The 20,695-nt window shown below is 44.7% G+C and overlaps 1 protein-coding gene across 6 annotated transcripts in view; it reads right to left on the bottom strand.

Annotated features, from left to right (window-relative positions):
- Positions 1-20,327, bottom strand: part of Flnb (filamin B) — a 144,897-nt gene extending 124,570 nt beyond the window's left edge. For 5 of the 6 annotated variants that reach the window (XM_046452703.2, XM_046452704.2, XM_046452705.2 and 2 more), the window contains exon 1: positions 19,865-20,327. In XM_046452703.2, coding sequence (XP_046308659.1) covers positions 19,865-20,156 — 292 coding nt within the window. In that variant the 5' untranslated portion in view covers positions 20,157-20,327. The remainder of the gene's footprint in view (positions 1-19,864) is intronic. The other variant, XM_046452707.2, reaches the window with a different exon arrangement.
- Positions 20,328-20,695: the final 368 nt, after the last annotated feature.

The following is a 20,695-nucleotide window of genomic DNA, read 5'->3' as shown; positions in this document are numbered from 1 at the left end:
TGAAACTTTTTTTTTTTTTTTTTTTTTTGAGACTAGGTATCACTGTGATGGCCAAGGCGGCCCTAAACTCCTGAGCTAAAGCAATCCTCCCACCTCAAAGTAGCTGGTACTATAGGTGTGCACTTCTATACTCAGCCCAATACACACCAAAAAATAAGGAGGAGATAATACAGTATTAACTATCATGTGACTGAAGAAATAAAATGTTACAGAGAATCAAAAACCTCTGCATACCCCTTTGTGACTTCATACCCTCTCCCTATCCACACATACTGGCAACTACCATCTCAAGTTTGATAATCACCCCTGTGACTATATCTGTACTTTCATTACACATGTAAAACTATAAAACAGTATCACAGCATGTTACTCTCTGTAGTTTGCTTTTTCCACTCTATATGATGTTTATAAAATGTTGCAGGGTTATGCACGTTGAAATTCCTCTGCTGCCTGCATCCACCACTGACCCACATTGAATTTCAGCCACAGCTATACTGACAGTTTTGTGGCAGTTCAGATCACCTTCCCAGGACTACTGACCAACCCAAGCACATGCTTTTCTTTTCCCTTTTTGCCTTAGCAGGACCCACATGCACGGGTGCCCAGCCCAGAAGCTTCAGGCAATGAATGCTTTCATTGCTGGTGAACAGGAGGTGATGGGTCTCCGAAGCTTCCAATCCTTCTTCAGATGGATAAATCTAGAGGTGCCTTCACACTTCTCAGGGGTCCTAGCAGAACTAAGCTCCTGCTACCCACAGCTGTGACTTTGAGAATTCATCCTAATATTTGTTTTTCCTACTTCCTTGCCTCACTCACTACCTGCTCTCTTCTGCTTCCAAGGATCGCCTCCCAAAATAAAACACCTCCACTTGGGTGCAGGTCCCTGTGTCTAACCCTGCTATTAGGAGAACTCAAACTCAGCAGAGTTCTAGTTGACTCATTTTTTATTTTGTTTATTTTATTTTTTTATTTTTGGTACTGGGACCTCACCAGGTGCACTCTTCCACTGAGTATATCCCCAAACCTTTTCATTTTTCTATTTTGAGACAAGGTCTAAGTTGCTGAGGCTGCCCTCAAACTTGAGATCTTTCTGCCTCAGCCTCCTGAGTCACTGGGATTGCAGGCATGTGCCATCATGCCCCACTTGATTCCTTTTTAATCACTCATTCCATTTTTAAAGATACAATTTATTTTAAAAGGATATACCCCTTATGATTGGAGTACCATTTAAAGATCATGTTTTAAATGATATTTTCCAGCACACACTTGTAATCTGAGCTACTCAAGAGGCTGAGGGAGGAGGATCCCAAATTCAAGGCCAGTTCTGAGCATTTTAGTGAGACCCTATCTCAAAAAAGGGATGGGGATATAGGTCAGTGGTAGAGTACTTAACTAGCATGTACAAAGCTTTGGGTTCAATCCCTACTTCAAATAAATAATAAATATTTAATGGCAAAGAAATTATCACTAGATGTGCATGATGCTGTACTCCTGTAATCTCAGTGACTCAGAAAGCCAAGGCAGGAGGATCACAAGTTTGAGTCCGGCCTCAGCAACTTAGCAAGATCCTGTTTCTAAATAAAAAGTGAAAAGGGCGGGGGATGTAGCTCAGTAGTAGAGTGCCCCTGGGTTGAATCTCTGGTACCAGAAATAAATAATAATAAGTAAAATAATACACACAAACACACACTCCAGGGAAGGCCTGATGGGTCTGAGGGTAATTCATCCCCCAGACTAGGCACTGGTCCAAAAACAGCCATGTGATTCAACTTGGGCCAATGAGAACTAAGGTGAGGTTTGCTTCAGTGTTCTAGGAGAGTTCTTTGAACTCTTCAAGAACTCTCTATCAACCTTATAGGAACTCCCTGCTATGGAAAATCATAGAAGAAATAGCTGAAGGATTAATGAAAACAACAGAGCTGAGACCCAATATACCTGGGACCATGATGACATCAGTGAGCCACTGGATTCCAGAAACCTATAATCCATGCTGTCTGGGCTTGCTGACATGAACCAGTCAACTTCCTTCAAAAGGAACAAGTGAGGAAGTTTTTTTTATCTATTGCTTATAGATGAATCCTAATTGCTCCACTCCCTCCTTGAGGGCTGGCTCCTCTTGCTCTCCATTACATCCTGATTCAACCCATACATGATATCTTAGGGGTTGTTATAGTTTAGTTATGAGATGTCCCAAAAAGCTCCTATGTCAATGCACAGGTATTCAGAGATGAACTGATTGGACTGTAAGAACTATAACCTAATCAGTCCATCATAGTTTGAATGGATTGACTGGGTAGTAACTGCAGGCAGATGGGGTGTGGCTGGAGGAAGTGGGTCACTGAAGGCATGCCCTAAAAGAATTCATTTTCCCAGAGGCCCCTTCTTCCCTCCCTCTATTTTCTGGCTGTCGCAAATGACTCAGTACTCCTCCACACCGCTTCCTCCAAGATGTCCTCCCCCACCTTAGGCCCAGAGTAATGAAATCAGCCCACCATGGAGTAAACCTCTACATTCATAATAAACCAATATAAACCAATAAAGCCAAAATAAACTTTCCCTCCTCTAAGTTGTTCTTGTCAGGTATTTTGATTACAGAATGCAAAGTTGAATAAAACAGGTATAGCACCATTAGCCCCAAACTCCATCTTCCTTCTGAATGTCCTGATGCCAGTCAGCATGATCTAACCAAATCCCAAATCTGACATCTCCCTTGTCTCATGCATTACCAGCCCAGAGTAGTATAAACCTGACCCCTTCAATAGGATAATTGTGGGATTGCCTATGAGTATGTCCTACTTCCCATGTGCCAAGCACTTTATAAACTGTAGCTCATTAAATTTTCATACCTACTCATTCAGGTAGAAACTATGATTACTCCCTCAACTGCCTGACTCCCAAATTCTCCTTCTTTACCACCACTTCCCTTCTGAAAACTCCAAAGAAGCAAGTGGAGCCCTAAATTACCGAATGGATTTAAAAAAAAAAAAAAAAATCATTCAGCCTTATATCCTATTACTTCAAAAGAACTCCACTTGCTTCTTTGGGGCTAATGGTGCTATACCTGTTTGTTCCTAGAGAACAAGAGCATGGGCATTTCAGAGGCAGAGGTCCATTCCTGGTGTATATCTTTTTTTTTTTTTTTTTTTTTTTTTGAACATAGGGCCTTGTGCATGGGAGGCTATCTCAGTTGGCTCTACCAACTGAGCTATATCCCCAGCCCCCTGGTGTATATCTTGCTTTGCAGAAATTACAATACATGCTAATGGAGGAAGGGGATGAATATTGCAAGGAGTATATCAGGACATCTTATTTTAGCTTATCTTGTTACAACTGACAAAGACTCCAAAGGTCCAAAACTCAAATCAGCTTTTGGGGGGATAAGTAAGGTTCGTTATTTCATAACTCTGTTACATAACCCCCTGCAGCCTTCTCCACTCTTCATTTACATTCAATCTACTCCTATGACTTTTTCTCCCCTCCTAACCACCAGCAATCTGAGGTCAGTGACCAAGTCCCAAAGCTCCCTCTAACCTCATGGCCCCCCCAATATCCCTGGCACATGTTAAAAGCGGCACAAGTACTCAAAGTGTCGAGCCAATAGTTCCTTTCTATCCATGGGGGATCCACTCCAGACCCCCAGTAGATGCCTAAACCTAGAGATAGTAATGAGCCCTATAATTTAATGTCTTTCCATCTTAAATAATCACTATCACACACTGTGGTAGGACCGTTTGCAATTTGAGATGCTTCAATAAAACTAACACCAATTTCTTTCTCCTTCACAATTTCATGATTTATCTTAGCAATTTCAGCATACAGTTTTTTTGCCTGCCTTATTTAGTCAAGAATGTTCAACTTTTTCACCTGGCACGGTGGCACATGCCTCTAATCCCAGCAGCTCAGGAGGCTGAGGCAGGAGGATCACAAGTTCAAAACCAGCCTCAGCAACTTAGCAAGGGGCTAAGCAACTCCGTAAGACCCTGTCTCTAAATAAGATACAAAACAACTGGGGATGTGGCTCAGTAGCTGAGTGCCACTGAGTTCAATCCAAAAAATAATAATAATATTCACCTTTTAATTTAAAGGAAGTACTTTTTGGCTTCTCTTTGACATGTTCAAATTATCAGCATTGCTACTCTTGCACTTGGGGATCATTAGTAAGTAAAATATGGGTTACCTGAACATCAGCACTATAATACTGTACCTGTCTAGTGGGAAGTGGATGTGCTAGACAGAGGGATGATTCCTGCCCTGGAAGGTGGTACAAAATTTCATCACACTGCTCAAAATTGAGGACAATTTAAAACTCATGCATCATTTATTTCTGTAGCTTTGCCTTTAGTATTTTCAAAATGCATTTGACTGTAGGTAACTGAAACCATGGAGGGCAAAAAACAGTTAAAAACGGGGGACCACTGCACATTACTACTAATCCAAGCACTTAGCATTTAAATTTTTGCCCTGTCCTCAGCTCTACCAGTAACTTTGCATCACAGACAGATGTGATTCTCTTTTCAAACCCAATTCTTTCTGGATCCTACTGTAAATCAAAGAGAAAGGCTTAGTGTGGGACTAGGTTACCTTCAACTCCTCTCTTGCTAATTTCCCCTTTTAACCAAAAGACAGGAGGCTTCATGCTGAGAACAGACAAGCCTGCTGGCTGGGATCTAACAACACTGTTTGGGTTTATTTATGGTTACCTTCCATGTACTTAGTGACACTGCTTTTCCATTATGATAGTGACACAAAGTCTCCTTTTCAAATACATCTGTTATAAAAAGTGAGTCAACTGTAGGGGAAAATAATATTAAGTGAAAAATGAAATAGAGACAGCTATAGGATGTAGCAAAATAGGAGAAGTGATTCCTTTATGAATGAAGTCTGGGAAACACAGACCAGACCTAGCCCGGTTCTCCCATTTTACAGATGGAAGAAAAGGTTCAGAATCAAGGTCCTAGTGATGGCAGAGTATGTGTGGAAATAAAAGTGAGTTCTGCCATCCCCTGGGATCCTCAATTTTACCAAACCCAGCATGCCCTGGACTTTTCCTAGGGCCAGAAACTGGTTTGCCTAAGGGTAGTGGGTTAACACCTGCTGATCTTATTGATAACAGCTAACTGAGAGTCAACTTTTATAGCCAGAGAAACAAAAGCCATTGTGCAAGCCATTTAAATTTTTGCCCTATCACATGGAAAAAGCACCTGGGCTGACTAATTTCTTCCCATTGTTAAAACTAAAGATGTGCATTAGTCACTCAGCCAAGTGAGTAAAACTTTCACCAACTCTACCTCTGGGAAAGGTGTGGGGTTCCCATGAGGGATGACCTAAAAGTAACAGTAATGCTGCAGTATTAGGCGACTTGTGTTTCAAGGGGTGAAATGGAGGAAGCAGGTGATTTGTGCAAGACACTGACAGATCCCTGAAAAGACCTGAGAACAGTGCTCCCCCACCCCACCCATTCATTCTTGTCTCAGGAGCCACCAAATTCCCTGTTACCAGCCTCCTCTGATCACCCTGGCCCAGAAACCTTAATGAACAGGGTAGTTTCCAAGCACTACTTTAAAAATAAAGTCCCCAGTTCTATGACACAAGGTTGGATAGTACTAGAGTTAAGGCCACACCCAGGGCAGCAAAGATCTTTGGCAGGTGGTCCAAGCAGCCCCACCATGATCCCAGATGTCAAATGGACAGGATTAGAAGGCAACAAAGCCATGCCCAGGGCCAAGGCAGGAGCCAGGCTCCTGGAGGTGGAAGCATCTGGCACACCTCCCTTTACTCCAGAGCAAAAAAAAAAAAAAAAAAAAATAATATATATATATATATATATATATATATATATATATATTTAGTCAGCACAGCCTCACCCTGAGTAAGGCTTAAAACTAGAGAAGACTCCATGTGTCTCCAATATCCTACTCTCCATCCCACTCCAGAAACCCTGAAAAGAGAAGCAGGAGCTGCCTCCATGCATTAACATGAAGAATTTTTTTTTTTTTCCAAGATTAAGTGGGAAGTGTGAAGCCTCACAGCAATAACACTGATGCTAACCAAGGACACAATAACAGCAGCTGGTATTTACTGAGCAATTACTATGAGCCAGGCACAGTGCCAAAAGCTTTAGCACATTCTCTTTTATACCTCAGCATTCTGTAAGGGAGAGCTATGTGTGTATGTGTGTGAGAGAGAGAAACAGAGACGACAGACAGACATCAAACACACACACACACACACACACACACACACACACACACAATATCTGCATCTTGCCCAGGCTTGTCTTAAACTCACTCCTAGGAGTCAAGTGATCCTCCAGCTTTGGCTTCCCTTCAGCCTCACTCCTGAGACTATAGGCCAGTCCACCAGTAAAAGCATTTATTGTCACATTTTGCATTTAGAAGACATGCTCCTGGAGGGAAGCAGTTTCCTGGGGTCAGCCAGCTACTATGGGGCAGAGCCTGAGGCTCAGATGTATGAGCAAATAAACACAGGACCAGGTTGTTATAATTATACCCACTTGCAGCAGACCCCATCTCTCCAAGGGGTATCCGGAAAAGACAAAACCAGGAAAGTAAAGGGAGGGAAGGACATTCCATGAGACAAAGGGGAAGGATTAAAGAAAGGGAACTTTTCAATCCCAGCACTGCAAAAAAAAAAAAAAGTGGGGGGAACGGGGGAGTGAGAGGAGGAAGGTGAGCAGGCAAAGGAGGTATTTTGGTTTTGATTTTTGTTTTTGTAAAGGTCCATTAGCCAAACAAGCAAGAAAAGTAGAGGAAACCATCAAGAAAAGTTGGCATGCTTTCTACCCCCAAAGCAAGGTTGGCCAGAAGACCAGAAAAATGCCACGAGCCTGTGGTTCATAGATACTCAAACTATTAAAATTATAAAATCTCAGGTGACCTCTTCTTTTGAAAAGAGTCTTTTAGATATAAGGCATCTTTGACCAACTTATGGGCATACTTCCAATCACCTCTCTCCTTCCTAGATAATTAGGTCATATCGTCCTCCAATCTGCAGGGGCCATCACAGGTCCAGAAATGGGGTGGAGGGTAAGAAAGAAAGGTAGGGGGTGGGCATGATGACCATTCATGGGCACATATGATCCTCAAGGACCAGGGCAAGTGCTAAATTGAGACTGTATCATGTTGTCATCTATACCAGGAGGGAAAATAATGAATCTCACAGAGATCAAGCAGCCTTCTCCAAGTCTCCCAGCTAGAAAGTGGCAGGGTGTATATGACCCATATTCCTAAACACTTGGGAAGAGGCTCAATCTGTATCCCCAAGTGCTTCCCTTCCATCTTCTTTGCCTCAAACACAGCTGAGATGGAGTGATTTCAAGGACCTAGTGTGCTGAGGACCTCAGGGCTGCATATAATTTTCAGTCTTATACAAGTTCCAGCAGGCAAGAGTGAACCATTCTGTTAGGGGCACTTTTGAAACATGTTTAAAAGGCAGATGGAGTTCAGCAACTAAAAACTAAATGAGTTTCTATGCTAGACTAACCCTTAGACAAGGTAACGATAGTTACCAACATAACAACTGTTATTAACAGACCCTGGCAGGCCCTATAAAATTTGGTCCTAAAAACTCTGCAACACCCCTGCCTGTTCCATGGTTGACCAGAACATAATCCTGGACCAAAGGAGACTTCCAAACCATAATGAGACTCAAATAAGACTCCATTTTAATGCTGGCCAGAGCTCAGCAATAACTCAAAGGCGAATCTTGTTACAACCATGAGTATGATCAGAATGATTTCACAAGACACTTCCAGTCCACAGTCTCTATTTTTCCTGAGAAACTGCATCTCCCTCTTTCTCATTCCAATCAAAAGTCAGCTGTAAGCAAAACTCCCTGAAAGTAGAAAAAGACTTGCTGAAATTCTTTAATTAAATGCTTTTAATTTAAATGCTTTTCTATATTCTTGTAATTTTTTGCAAAGTTAAGAATTTAGGGGCTGGGGATGTGGCTCAAGCGGTAGCGCGCTCGCCTGGCATGCGTGTGGCCCGGGTTCGATCTTCAGCACCACATACAAACAAAGATGTTGTATCTGCCGAAAACTACAAAATAAATATTAAAAAAAAAAAATTCTTTCTTTCTCTCCTCTCTCTCTCTCTCTCTCAAAAGAAAAAAAAAAAAAAAGAATTTACAAATGTAGGCAGGCACGGTAGCGCATGCCTGTAATCCCAGTGGTTCCGGAGGCTGAGGCAGGAGGACTGCAAGTTTGAGGCCAGCCCCAGCAACTTAGTAAGGCCCTAAGCAACTTGGCAAGACCCTGTCTCAAAATTAAAAAAAAAAAAATTAAATCAAATCAAATTAAAAGGGCTGGGGTATATACAGCTCAGAGGCAGAGCGCTTGCCTAGCATGTGAGAGGCACTGGGTTCGATTCTCAGCACTACATTAAAAAAAAAAGTAAGCAAATAAAATAAAGGAGTTCTGTCCATCTACAACTACAAAAGTAAAGTAATAATAATAGTAATAATAATAAGGGCTGGGGATATGGCTCAGTGGTGAAACACCCCTGGATTCAATCCCGTACAAAAAACAAATTCACAAATGTAAATTTTTAATGTCCAAAAAATATCATTTTCAAAAGTGAATTTTTAAATACTGAATTTCAAAAGCATTCTGAGCTGATGGCTTTCCTTAGAAAACACAAATAGGACCAGAAGATTAAAATCTCAGAGATTTGAATAATAGCCAGACACAAACTCACTAGCCAAAATGGGTATGCCTCAGTTTCCTCATGTATATAACGAGGATTACAAAAATAACTGCACCTCAGAGTTGCACTGGGGTTTCTTTTAGTTATTTTTGAGAAGTGTTTACAATAATGCCTGATATTTGGTAGGTACTCAATGTATACACTATCTCTCTCTTTTTTTTTTTTTTTTTTTTTGGTACCGGGGAATAAACCCAGGGGCACTTAACCACTGAGCCACATCCCCAGCCCTCTTTTGTATTTTAGAGACAGGGCCTCACTGAGTTGCTTAGGGCCTTGCTAAGTTGCTGAGGCTGGCCTTGAACTCGCAATCCTCCTGTCTCAGCCTCTCAAGTGGCTGGTATTAGAGTGTGTGCCCCCACGCATGGCATGTGTACTATTTCTATTGGAAACTCTTCGTATATTATTGTGACTGGCAACTTGGAAAAGGCCTTGTCCTCTAACAGGTGAAGTAAGTAATAGATTTTCAGGGGATGAATATGAAGTGCTGAGTTCTTTAAGTTCAGTATTACAGTTCAAACCCTGAGGTGTTCTATAGGGATACCGAACCCAGTTGTCCACCATACATTATTCCCACCTCACAAGCTGCAAAGGCCCACTGTTATGCATTTTCTGAAAACACTGCAAACAAGTCAATGTTCCAGACTTGTTATTCAACCCATTATACTGGAAACTTCGTTTATTCAGTAAGTTATTACCAAAATCCTACTAGGAGCCAAGCTCAGAGTGACAGGAGTGAACAAGTGACACAGCCCAGCCCCACCCCAAAAAAGCAGTGATCCACAGAAGAATAAGACAGGCAGGTTAGGAGACCAATCCAGCTTTGAAACAGGGCCGTGGGTGTCCAAGAGGGGGCCTCTGCTTCTACCTGCCTCCAAGTCAGCCTCCAATTCTACTGGGCCTCCAACTCAGGAACAACTCCCCATGGATGTCAAACAAGAGAACCAAGCAAATAGGACAGATGAAATGGCTAGAAGAGGAGATCTGCAGGAAGTGCAATGTGACACCTGGATGGCTTCCTGTAAAAGACTCCCTGAGAGAGTCACCCCCAGGTGCTAGCTCCCAGCTTCCTTCAGTGGAGAAGAGGAATGCGACTGCACAGGTGCTTCAAGTCAAGATCTGCCTAGGCTCCTTCACTTAGAACACATTCTGAGTGTACTGCCCCTGGGTTTCCAGAAGCTCCACTGAAGGGCCCTCTGTCCCACCAGCAGCACATCCCTGATCTTCCAGGGCACACCTCTGCCTCTTCTGAAAAGTAATCTTGTCAACAAAACTCAGAACTCAATTAACAGAACTGCAAAGTCACAAAGGCCTTTTAGTCTCTCAGCCCCTGAGGTCCCCTGGGAGACAGGGCCTTTCCATCTAACCCATTCCCTGGCTGCTTGACTACCAAGGGGACGTTTGCTTTGTTCTTGGGCAAGAAGCTCCAAGCCCAGCCAGTGCCCCACAGGCTGAAGAATGCCAAATCATTGTTGTTTCCCTGGAATCTGATAAGTCACTCCAGGGAGGTACAGGGAAGTCAGAGTGATTCACACAAGTGCAGTACCAGCATTATAAGAACTGGACTGTTTTCTTGAGGGGGCGTGGGATCACAGAGGAGATCAAGGGAATTGATTTTAGGTTCAGAAAACCTTTCCCAAGCCAGCCACCATGGGAGACCTGCCTCTCCTCAGTCCCACTCAGCAGAAGGTAGAAAGTAACACTGTTCCTGTCTCTCAAAGGAAAGCTGACTGCTGTTAGCCCCTTTTCATCTTCAAATCTGAATTTATGTGCCACAGCAAATTTACATAGTCCCTGCCACAAATCCCCACCCGTTTCCCTATATAGTGTGAATGCCAAAATTCCATCCTGTGTTCCAAATAATTCCAACCTCATTGGCTGCCTTTCTATCTGAAAGGAAATTCCAGAAAAGTTGTCTGGCATGGCAAAAGCTGACAGGCCTTATGAAAATACCCAGAAAGGTGACCCATTTAGTCAAAAGAGCTTTCAGATCTCCATGAGAAAAGGAATTCATGCCAGCATAAAGAGCCTACAGAGAGGGAGAACAGGAGTGTTGTGTTAACGCCCAGACCTTTCAACAAGCCAGCCCTGAGCTGCAGGGGAGGCTGAGCACTGAATGGGACAGGAGAGGAGAAGTCTTCAGGGGATGTAAGCTGGGCTCTGGAGCAGGGCTGCCTTGCAGCTTCACAGCTTCCCTATGTGGCACACAGCAGGGGGACTGCCCATGAGGCTGCCTAAAGATAAGTGGAAAGCCACTTGCTTAGAGTGAAAGCAGGCTGCCCACTGAACAGGGCTGCCAGATTGATCACCAGGTGCCAGGCCTGGAAAGAAAAGCACCCTCAGCTCATCAGCAAACAACCCAGCACACCCTCCCACCAGTTAATGTTTAAGGATACAGAAGGAAGGGATGTGGGTGTGGTCATTTCTGACAGAGCGGAACTGGGCCAATGTCCACTGTCACCCAGGATGTCCTGGCATAGCTGGCTCTCAACAACTCCCCCCCCCCCATACATACACTCAAGCACACCTGCCCTGTGGTGTGCACTGTGAGCCCCCTAGGATATAAGACAGCAGCAGGAGGAATTCCAGGGGCATCTCCTTCCTCACCTCTGGCTTCCAGGCCCTGCCCAGCCCCCTTGAAGAAAGCTTTAAAGCTGGTCCCTGCTGCCCTGACCTGCAGTGACATCACTGCCTCTGGGAACCAAACAAAGGCATGAAAAGATCTAGAGAAATGTCTGCAGAGAGGGCAGGAAAGGCCTCCGTCAAAACTCCCTGGTGTTGTAACAGGTAAATGTTACAAGAAAGTTTTGTCTTTTTTTTTTTTTTTTTAATATTTATTTTTCAGTTTTCGGCGGACACAACATCTTTATTTTTTTTTATTTTTATATGGTGCTGAGGATCGAACCCAGCGCCCCACGCATGCCAGGCGAGCGCATTACCGTTTGAGCCATATCCCCAGCCCGAAAGTTTTGTCTTATACAAGGATATTTCTTTAAATTTTTTTAGATATTTATTTTTTAATTTTAAGTGAACACAATATCTTTATTTTACATTTATGTGGTGCTGAGGCTCGAACCCAGTGTCTCGCAATGCTAGGTGAGCACTCTACCACTCTCCCAGCCCCCACTCCCAGCCCCTTATAGAAGGAAATTTCAATGTCACATTAATCAAGTACAAATGAGTAAAGTTTGGAGCAAAACAAAAAGAAATGAACCAAACAAACAAAACTGAAGCAGTACAAAAACCACAGTCTCTCCAACATCCTCTCAATACATCACTTCACAATGTATTGACCCCAACTCTCAACAAGAAACTACATTACAGTATGATGCAGGTAAGCAGGATGCCTGGCCTGTGGGGCAAGGCACGTCTTGGTTTTCTCATCTGAAAAATGGGAATATATGAAGCTACTAGCTCTGCAATGTTCATAATGAAGATTAGATGTAATAAAGGTCACTCGGGACAATGCTCAGCAGAAAGTAGGTATTCAAAAATACTAGATGTTGCCAGGAATGGTGGCTCATACCTGCAATTCCAAACACATGAGAGGAGGATCACAAGTTTGAGGACAATCTCAGTAACTCAGTGAGGCCTTTTCTCAAAATAAAAAGTAAAAAAGGCTGGGAGTGGAGGCTGGGATTGTGTCTCAATGGTAGACCACTTGCCTCGCATGTATTGAGGCACTGGGTTTGATCCTCACCACCACATTAATATAAATAAAATAAAGATTAAAAAAAAAGGCTAAGAATGTAGCTCAGTGGTAAAACAACCCTAGGTTCAATCCCAGTACCTCCCCCCAGCAAACAAAAGTCAGCTGGACACCTAAAAAAATCCATGACCACTTCAAAGCCCCTGAATAAGAAAATACTATTGTTTATTACATGATAACCAGAGACTATTAAGTGATCACTAAGAACATTTAATGAATAACTAGATTTACAACAGTAATATAAGATGGCTTCTAGGAGAGTGTCATTAAAGGCAACTGGAATCATTATAAAAGCAGGAAATAGCTCCCTTTAGATTAAAATGGTTCATTCCATTGGATCTGTTCAAACTTAGGGGAAGGAGTTATAACTACAGAACAAACTCCTAAGGATAACCAAAGATGAAAATTAAGTGCAGAATAAGAGAGGAAAAAAAAAACTTGGCACAATGGTGGCACACACCTATAATCCCAGCAACGCAGGAGGCTGAGGCAGGAGGAGCTCTCTTGCAATTTAGCATATACTGTACCCAGAAATAAAAAAAATTAAAAGGGCTGGGGAAGTAGTTCAATGGTAGAACACTTCTGGATTTCCCAATACAGACAGACAGATAAATAAATGGACAGATGGATAGATGGATGGATGGATGGGAGGGCAGACAGATAAGCAGGCATCAAAAAAACTTAAGGGCTGTGGGTGTGGCCCTGGGTTAGATCCCTAGCACTGTAAAAGCAAAAAATAAACAAAATACTAAATATAAAAACACAGGCCCTTGGGGGCATGCTATGGACACACAAGATAATTCATAAGAGCCAGGAAAATTAGATCTTACATTTGGAATATTTCTCTAAAAAGAAGCTAAACTAATCTTTACACTTAACATACACAGAATGATTGATAGTGGTATGCATATACAGCTTATAAATGTACACATAGGGGAAAGGGGAACATTTAAAACTTTTCACTGATAAAAACAGGAACAATAGTTGGAAGACCCCAGATTAGATGGTCCACTTCAGTTGGGTTCACCCACTCTACTTTAAGCTTGCCCAAGAAGAACACCCAGTTGGCATCCTTCAGCCTCAGAAAACCTGCTGTGAACTAGCCCTGTCTACCTGATCCAAGTACTGTGACCTTCCACCTGATAAACTCTTCTGTACTCACCTGGCTGCCTCTTTACCTACCCAATTCTAGTCAAGCTTTAGTTCTCAGCTTAAAGGATGCTTCCTCCAGGGAGCCTTCCATATCACCCACTCCAGCCTGGGGGCAGGTGTTCCTCTTCTTGAGAGGGCTTGCCATAGAGATCCTTACTACTCACAGCATGGTCCAGAAACAGCAGCATTTGGGAGAATCTCAGCCTTCACTTACTCAAATCAGATCTATATTTTTAACAATCTCAGGTGATGTGTATATGCCTGGAGGTTTGAGAAGACCTCCTCTTTAAGAAATTCTCTGGCTACCTGTCTCTTCTCCCTATTAAACAGTGTATGAGGCAGGCAGGGGACATACTTCTCATTATTCCAGTGATCCTAACACCTAGAAATTGGTTCAGAGTTGGTCTTTCATTTATTTTTGAATGAGGAAAGGATTTTTTTTTTTTTAAAAAAAAAAGGTTTTTAGGAGGCATCTTCATCAGAAGTTACAAGCTGGGAGCATGGGAAGGGGGAGAGTTAACACAGCAGATGACAGCAACAGGACTCCAAAAACATCAGGACCGGCCAAAGAATAGATGGAAGATAAGACAAAGTCCTGGACTTAGGTTCAAAAACACAACAACAGTAATAATGACAATGCCAGCATTGTACTATAACTTAACCCAATCAAATATAATACTCTCAGCAACTAAGATTAAAAACTATGACTTTCCTCCATTTTTATAGCTGGGAACATAGAGGTTCAGAAAGGGTCCATGATGCTCAGCTGTTGGGGGCAGCTTCCAAGCAGATTCCAGGCATTCTAGCTTCAGGCCCATTCTCTGAATTATTAGGCTCAATACGGCCTAGTATGCAATGACCTACTGTCTGTGTATAGAGAAAGTAGGATAACTAGGATCCTGACCCTGTAACCAAGCAAGGCCTAAAAGTTTCAGGCTCTGCTGCCCCAAGGAACAAGGAAATCATCTGAACTAATCTAGCAGGCTACTCTGATGCTGCATCAGAGTGCAGAACCAGGACCCGTGGGTGGAGTGCTCAGGAGACCTAACTTGGCTCCAAATCAAAGCCCTCCTCCAGCACAGACTCTCCAAGAACGAAGGCGGCTGCTGACTGGCACTCTGGCTCCAGAGTTGCTAGAGGAGCTCCACAGAGGCCCAACCACCATCTGGAAGTGATTTGGCCCAGAGATTCCTGAACGGGGTGGGAGGTTGGAATGACCAGCCGCCTGGAGCTCCCGTCCAGCTCAGAAACAAAGCTGGTATGAATGGGCCGAGGAGGCAGCCATAACATACCAGGGGTCATCCCCTTCCAAGAAGGGGCACTCTCTTGGTAATTCATAACTCTATTTTTGCAAGCAGGACCAACATTAGACAATCAAGCTTGTCTCCCCAGAGAAGTGCTGACTTTAAATGTCCATTCAGTGTGTAAACCCCTAGAGCAGGACTGTTGAGAGTATTATTGACAGTACCTGATTTAGTGAGCAAGCACTTACTATGTACCCTGAACTGTTCTAAGCACTTTTTAAAATATTAACTTGTTTAATCTTTACAACAACATTTTACAGAGGTAGTTATTATCTCCATTTTATCGATAAGAAAGCCAAGGCATGAAAGTTTCTTAATAGCCACTTAAGCAGCAAGTGAGGTTTGAACCAAGACTTCTTGCTCTTATTAACCCTACACAAGCCACATAGCACACTAATGTGCTATCTTGTTGCAAATAGCCCAGAACTTGTTAATTCTGACAAAGTATGCTACTCTTGTTTCTTTTAAAGCACCTTCTGAGATCACAACAGTTTAGGAAACAGCAGAATTTAGGGTCATTGGTACATTAGTTTGATGGTGATGTAACAAACAAAAGAGGAAGGAAAAGAAACTGAAGTGGTGACCCACCACCCTGAAAAACTGCCCAACCCGGTATGGTAGCCCACACCTGTAATCCCATCGGCCCAAGAGGCTGAGGCAGGAGGATCACCAGGTCAAAGCCAGACTCAGCAAAAGTGAAGCACTAAGCAACTCAGTGAGAGACTGTCTCTAAATAAAATACAAAATAAGGCTGGGAATGATGCTCAGTGGTTGAGTGCCCCTTAGTTCAATCCCTGGGGCCAAAAAAAAAAAAAAAATGCTCAGTGATTGGAAGTCTTGGAAACACAGACCAACTGCTCCTGCACTAGCCTGGTGCAGGTAATTAAGTAAACATTAGGGTCACTCCATAATCTCAGAAAAGGAAAGAATTTTTTTTTTTTTTTTTTTTTTTTTTTTTGTGTGTGTGTGTGTGTGGTGGTGGTGCTGGAGACTGAACAGAATTCCTTTCCTTAAAGGACCAAACCTGCCAGATGTGATAGTGTATGCCTGCTAGCCCAGAGGCTAAAGCAGTTCAAGACTAGCTTCAGCAACTTAGGGAGACCCTGACTTAAAATTAAAAATAAAAAAAGCTGGAAATGTAGCTTAGTGGTAGAGTGCCTCTGGGTTCACTACCCAGTACCACAAAAAATAATTAATTATGAATCAATTAAGGAGCCAAACCACAACACACTTCCCAAACTTCTAGGCAGCCTCAATCGTCCCTCTTGAGCCAGGAGACCCCTTTTGCTCCAAGTTGCCTGGGCTGTCTAGTCAGAAAGTTTTTTGGAAAAACAAGTAAATAACATTGCCAGCTCCTGGCAAACAACTGGAACTAAATATGCTGAGGCCTCACTATGAACTGCCCAGGATGCAAGAAACTAAAGGGGCGGGGGGAGGGAGTGCTGGTGAGTGATCTTGGCCAAATTTTATTGTTACATTGTGTATTGTGTGCACATATAGACATGTAACAAAAAATCCCATCAGTATGTACAACTATAATGCATCAATTTTTAAAATTGGAGGGGGGGGTAATTCAACTTTGGGATAGTGCCTAATGTGAGTAAATAGCCAGAACTGTCTTTCAGTGAGTTCTATGTAGAAAAGCCACAGTCCTCTGGCAGCTGCCTGACCATCTTATGTCTCACAGCTGGGCACATGTACACCATACTGAGCGCTCCTAAGATGCATATTTTTGGGAGCTATCCAAAGCACACAAAACCCTGTATTCATTCAATAATACTTTCCCGCATTATGGAATAAAACATGATCTACTGAGTAGCAGGAAATCCCAACAACAAAATAACAAAATGGAGCAGAGTGGCCATCCACCAGTGGATTCAACAGTGAGCAATGCAAGTCCCCTCACCTACTATCATGACAGGACATTCAACTCCTGGGACCCTCATCATAGCCAAGAGGGTAATTCTGTCACTCATCCAAGGCCTTGACATCCCTGTTTTGTCCAAGTCTAGAGGTTTAAGTGTGGGTATCCAGCTGCCACTATAACACCCCAGACCTGCAAACCCTGCAAGGGCCCTCTGATGTGGGGAGAGGGGCTGTATTTTACTCTTCTCTTGACACTGGGAGGGATCAATTAAGGTTCAAATTCAACAGTTTTGCAGACCTGAGTTCTAGTCACCATTTACCTCCTAGTCAGGTCACCACCACAAGTTACTTCACTCATGTTTCCCAGGAAGGGAAATAATATTAACAACAACCAGGTCAATAATAATAGCAACCATTTTCTACATACCTACCTGTGGTAGGCAGAACAGAGTCAAGCCATTTACCCTCCTAGTGACTGGCAGATCATTAGCTGATAGGGCAATAATTGCTATCAGTCAATAATTCTCAGGGGTACTCAATGCAAATGGTCAACAGAACACACTTAACACCTAGTGGGTGCCCCCAGATAGAACTAGTGTCACTGTCAGAACAAGGTAACATAGAAACAAGAAGTGAATGAGTAAACTGAAATCCAAGCAGGGGGTAACACCCCCTCCCCCATTCCACCCTGAGCTTTGGAAGGGCCATTACCGGAAACAGCCCCAGGACCAGAGGGATGTCTCAGCCTTTACCCCCCACAGCAGCCCTAGCACCTGGCAAGATTTCCTCTGGTTTCCAGAGGCTGGAAAACCTGTTTGCTGTGAGAGAGCTTTCTGGAGAGCAACTAACTAGGCTGGAGTCATAAATGTGGTCACACCCTTTGACCCAGGAATGTCATTTTAGGGAATATGATCCAAGAAATAATTAAAAAGGAAAAAGAAAACAACGTAACTTGTGGTGAAAAGAGGTCTACATAAAAAAAGAAGCTACCGGGCTGGGGATGTGGCTCAAGCGGTAGCTCGCTCGCCTGGCATGCGTGCGGCCCAGGTTCGATCCTCAGCACCACATACAAAGATGTTGTGTCCGCCGAAAACTGAAAAATAAAAATATTAAAAATTCTCTCTCTTTTTTTTAAAAAAAAAAAAAAAAAAAAGAAGAAGAAGCTACCAACAGCCAATAGGCTCACCTCAGAGAAAGGGAAGCCCATCCTGGAATTCAGAACTACGAAGGCCTAAGGACAGAGTGGGTTCAGGAATGAAAATCAGGACGGAGCAAAAAAATGTAAGGGGCCAGACAAAGTCTAGAATGAGATCCACGAGCTCGAAGCACTGATGTGAAGCCACACTGGAAGCAGTTGCTGCCTGTATAAAGCAGTCCAGGATATTCTGGTGTTGTGGGTTTTGTAAGTTTCATTGTTCACTTAATTAAATAAATATTTTTAAAACAAAGAATGGATTCAAGTTGAGATCAGCCAGGCTTTGAGATTCCTTAGAGGAAAGGTGGGTTATTAAAAAGGAATAAATTCTAGAATCCAGAGGGATTTTTCCTCCCTAATTCAGGAGACAGCCTCCCCAAAAGAAGACTAAAGCACCCCACTCAGCTGCCTTCTATACAGAAGCCATCCTTGGGAGGGGAGACCAGCTACGAAGCCAGTTGGGTAGTGGCAGCAGCCTGGGCCCAGGAAGTAGGAAGCAGCCCTACCTGATAGGACAGGTGTGGGAGAAGGCAGGGCAAGCCAGGAGGAGCTCAGCCTAGAGGGAACCCCTTTTTCACGGAGAAAGTCCTAGCAGCCACACCTACCTCCCTTCCTTTCTGTCAGTGTAGCCACTGTAATGGCCTGGTTTCCTCAGGAAGACACCACAGACCCAGGCCAGTCCCTCCCTGGTAAGATACACACATACAATGTAGATGTACACAATTCTCTGCATACATATTGTGCATATCCATGCTGTGTACACACAAATTCATCCTCTCTGTACACATACACAATACACACACATTCTCTGCACACACCTGAACACACACACACACACTACAAACCCCCTGCTCTTGTCGCAGCACACATCCTCAGCAGCTCTGTGATTCTCTTGGAAGTCCCCAACTCCCCCAGGCCATAAGGGAGACCTCATTCTCATTCTTGTTCCCCAGTCCAGCAAAAGAACAACCAGACACCACTTCCTTCCCTCTCTCAGGAAGACCCTGGTAGGAGACTGGGAAAGAAAAACAACACCACCTTCCAATTATCACCCACTTCCTTTAATTCTAAGCTGGGCCCTACTTGCTTGACCCCAGGGAAGTCAATTAACCCTCTGAACACCCTTATCTGTAAAATGGGTCTACACCTCAGTTCATTGGGTGTATAGGGCCTGGAATAAAGTAGAGGGCTGTGACAGCCAGCACTAGTTGAGACTTCAACAAGACAAGCTGTTACTACTCCATCCACCCCTAAATTATCTCAACCGGCCCCAGGTGAGCTGGGAGCAAAAGGAACAAGAAGGACACACACCCCCGCGGCTCCCCCTTCAACCTCTGGGCCCACAGCCATTCTGGAGACTAGAGGCGAGGGTACCAGGTCCTTTTCTCCACCTAGGCAGGGAGGTCCCAAACGCAGAGAGTCCCTCCTCAGGTCTCCCCGCCCAGCCTCCAAGCCAACGCCCACTAGGCAGCCACTGACCGCACCGACCTGGGCACAGAAGGCAAGCGCTCCCCAGAACTTCTGACTCTATGGCCCCGCCCCCGAGGGCCGCGGACGTGGGTTTCCAGACCCTATCTCTCTCAGGGGCGCCGCAGGCACAAAGAAATGCCATATCTCCACCTGCGACCCCAACAATAACACTCAACCCACAGCCAGCTCCCAGGAACACTGCTGGGGCGTATGGCGGGGAGCAATCACGCCAGGTCCCAGTTCAGCTATGGCACCAAGGAGGTGGCCTGGGTCCCTACGTCCCCACACTCACGTACTATTTCTCCTCGCCTCCGCGCCCACACCCAGTCCCGGTGGGGGAGTGCGGTGAGGGCATGCTTTGGGGAGCCCCTGCCTCTCGCACGGGTGCATGCGCTGGGACCGGACTGTACACCTTTTGGCGCCTGGGCCCGACCAGAGTACTCACCGATGGACACGAGCTTGATGCTCTCACGGTCCAGAAACTCGAGCGCCACAGACACGTTCTCGAGCTGCATCTGGCGGAAGGTGGGCCGCTGGTGGTACTTGCGATACATGCGCTTCTGGCTGAGCACCTCGAGCAGCGCGATAAGCCGCAGCCCATCGCTCAGATCTGTCTGCAGGTTCCCGATGCGTTTGTTCACGCACTTGAGGTGCTCATTGCACCAGCGTGTGAACGTGTTCTGCTGGATTTTCTTCCACGGCGCGTCCTCCGCCAGGTCCTTCTCGGTCACCGGCATCCTGGCGGCGGGGAAAACGCAAAGCGCAACGAGCTGCCGGGGACTGGCGTCGGAAGGCCCAGGGTCCGGGGAAGCGAGAATAGAAGCGGAGCGGGAGCGGGGGTTCGAACTCGCTGCTACCGTAGCCGTGGCCGGAGCTGCTCTGCGGTAGCTCTCCTCCAAGCGCGCGAGGCGCCTGGCCCTGCGCCTGCGCGCTGAGCCGCTCCGCCCTCGAAGTCCCGCCCCGGCCCGGCCCTATAGGGGCCTACAGGGGAGCTCAGGGGCCACGCTCGCCCCCTGCCGCCTGAAGCGTGCACAGCTCCCCACTGTCTCCAAGGTGTCCCGCCGCTCTATTCAGTAGGATGTCGCTAAAGGAGAAAGTCTCAGGCCAGGCCTATAGTGAGGGAACTTTCCGGAAGCAGGTAGCTGGCTAGAATAGGCAGGGACCGCGACGTGAGGAGAGGCGCGTGGGGAGGGCATTCAGTAAGGGTTTTTGTTAAGCTCCTGCGGTGTGCCAGGCACTCAGCCTGCAAAGCAGTGGCTAATAAGACAAATTGCCT

The sequence above is a fragment of the Marmota monax genome, unplaced genomic scaffold (assembly GCF_021218885.2).
Source record: "Marmota monax isolate L192 unplaced genomic scaffold, Marmota_monax_Labrador192_F-V1.1 WCK01_AAM20220418_F8-fsc00042, whole genome shotgun sequence".
Classification (NCBI taxonomy): Eukaryota; Metazoa; Chordata; class Mammalia; order Rodentia; family Sciuridae; genus Marmota; species Marmota monax.
The sequence above is the reverse complement of the archived record's forward strand: the minus strand, read 5'-3'. Positions and strand labels throughout refer to the sequence as shown.